This window comes from Galeopterus variegatus, unplaced genomic scaffold (assembly GCF_000696425.1).
Source record: "Galeopterus variegatus unplaced genomic scaffold, G_variegatus-3.0.2 Scaffold2586, whole genome shotgun sequence".
In the NCBI taxonomy this organism is placed as follows: domain Eukaryota; kingdom Metazoa; phylum Chordata; class Mammalia; order Dermoptera; family Cynocephalidae; genus Galeopterus; species Galeopterus variegatus.
In genome coordinates, this window is record NW_007728697.1 from 230,246 (window position 1) to 232,807 (window position 2,562).

At 33.9% G+C, this 2,562-nt stretch overlaps 1 protein-coding gene across 1 annotated transcript in view; it reads right to left on the bottom strand.

Moving 5' to 3' along the window:
- LOC103598363 (usherin-like) overlaps positions 1-2,208 on the bottom strand; it is a 195,774-nt gene extending 193,566 nt beyond the window's left edge. Inside the window, exon 1 of the mRNA XM_008582355.1 lies at positions 2,169-2,208. Within this exon, the coding sequence (XP_008580577.1) occupies positions 2,169-2,208 (40 nt within the window). The remainder of the gene's footprint in view (positions 1-2,168) is intronic.
- Positions 2,209-2,562: the final 354 nt, after the last annotated feature.

The following is a 2,562-nucleotide window of genomic DNA, read 5'->3' on the forward strand; positions in this document are numbered from 1 at the left end:
TCAGCTACACTAAAGATACTATTACCAATCTAACATATACATGTTTTATATCAGCAGTATTCTCAGAGCATGAGAGAGCCAACAATATATTAACACTAGCATGACAGTTTATTTAAGAAAAGAAAATTGTCTCCGTAGAGGGACAGAAGTTAGAAATGTATGGCTAAAGCTCAGTGTCACTGGTCTAATAAAGGTAATAATTCTTAGGCTTTCTTTATAGCAGGTAACACTCCTGTGACAGTTCTGTCATATCATTCAAATAAAAATGTTGTCTTTTACAAGTTTAAGTGTACCTTTATTTTGAGTCAGATAGAAAGCATGTTTTTGATTTTCTGTATTCACTGTATTATATCTGTAGTCAAGAGTTCAGGACCTTCCTCTTTTTTTTTTTTTTAATCAACTCATCACGTATTTGCTTAGTAGAGGAATTCAGTGTCACTTGCAGTGAATTCCAGAAGGATTTTTTCACTTTGTTAGTACTTAAAAAATGATTAATGATGATCCCAAGCCACTCTCTTCCATTGTCCCCTCCCCTCCCAACCACCTTTTCTAAGATTAAATCTTCTTTGGTTTTCTGCACCATGTTTTATGTTCCAAGATTCTCTACACTACTTTACAATTCTGATCTGGGGCCCCATCACACTGAAACTGTGAAGACTAAGGTGGCTTTTTGCAATAGCTCATTCTGATGGTCCCCTTGCCAGTTATTTAGGAGAATATACACAATGGAATTTCTGATCTGTGAAAAGAAAGCCTTCTGCTCAAGTAAACTTCCCACCTATCTCATTCTCTAGCCCGATGAGGATTAAAGTAGCTTGTGCATATTTATTGGTGTGCCTTGAATGAACGAACTGGCAAAACCAGTAGCAATTGTAAAAAAGCCTTTATATTCACCTCACAAGTGGCCTAAAAGCACTTTGGAAAGAAAATACAGAGGAGCAGGTCATTCTCGAGCTTTCATTCTCCTGGAGTTTCATAATTTATTTTAACCACTTTCTTGGTCAAATTTGTGTCCCTGTGATAGGCACAAGAGTGTACTAGATTTTTTTTTTAAAGTAGAATTACTGCCACTATCCTCCCATTCTCATGTCTGATTAGTGGGAAGTACAGTTCAAAAGTCCAGAAAATCATACAATAGCTGAGCAGCTACCAAGGGGAAAATATAATCAAGACTACCTAGGCTACAGTAATTGATAACAATCACCTGCTTTCCTGAAATGCTAAATCTTTGTGCTATTCTACTCCTGCAGGCCACCAACAACCAAGAAACCTGCTAACTCAGGCTGGGAAACAAATAAATAAAGTTGCTGTCGTGAATTTCTTATTGGACAAATGGTTTTCCCATTACCTATATCCTTCTAATTTAAATAGAATTCAATAAAGAATCAACCTAGTACCCAGAGTGGCCCTATGAGTTACACCAAGAAAATCAAGTCATGATCCTTTCTCTCAAAGAGCTTGTACGTATGATAACAATAGAATAATTTTAATATACTAGATAAAGTTTTAATCACTATAAATTACGATGGTTGTTTTTAATTTAAATACTGAATCTTAATGCAGTCAATGAAGCATTGTCTTTTCCAGGCAGTTACTTTGAGAATTTATGTCTTAATTAATGAATATGTTTGGTATATAACATATTTTTGGACTTTCTCTGTAGGATTTATCTTTCTACAACCAACTTAGAAGCCTCTCAAGAATACCAGTTTCATTAATTTGATGGATCTCATTTTAAAGCAAAACCATTTTAAGCATTCTGCATAACACCTTTTTAATAGATTTAATACAAAGTGATTGGCAACATATCTTAAATTTTCCAATTCACCCTCAAAAGATGATGGATGATAAAAACATAAAGAAAATCATTTTGAATGCTAAGGAACTCAAACAAAAAGCCACTGTGATATGAATCAGAAGGGAAAACTATAAAGGAGAAAAATCTTATACTTTCTGAAATAGAAATTGTCCTGAAATAGAAGTTTCTATTTCTAAGAGAAAGAAGGATTTGCATAAAAGATTCAACCATCCCATCTATAATTTTTAAGCATAAGTAAGGCAATGTATCCTGAAAACACCATAAGGTTATTTTTATATATCACAGGTATGTTGTATTTCCCTGCCTAAGAACACGTAGAATCTCCACACACCGTCCACCAATCACTTACCTCCTGAATCTAAGGTCTCCTGAACGTCTTTCTCAATCATCTCTCCCCATTTTATTTCCAGCCTTCTCTGACAGCCAACCACCAGTATAACTGGTAAGGTCTCTTCATCCTCTGATAATTACACAAATATTCATGTGTCTTCATGATTTATTCAAGCTATTTTCATATGAGCATTTACCACATTTTTAGTATTTTTCAAAACATATATTTCAAATCCTATATCCTCCAATAATCCTTTGTCAGCCACTTTGGCATTATAAAAATGGTTAATATTTATTGAAAAAATTAGTATGTCAGGCATTGTTCTAAAATTTTTATGTGTATTCATCCTTTTTATCTTTATAGCAACCCAAGGCAGGTTTGCTATTATTTTCATTTTAAAGATAATGAAACT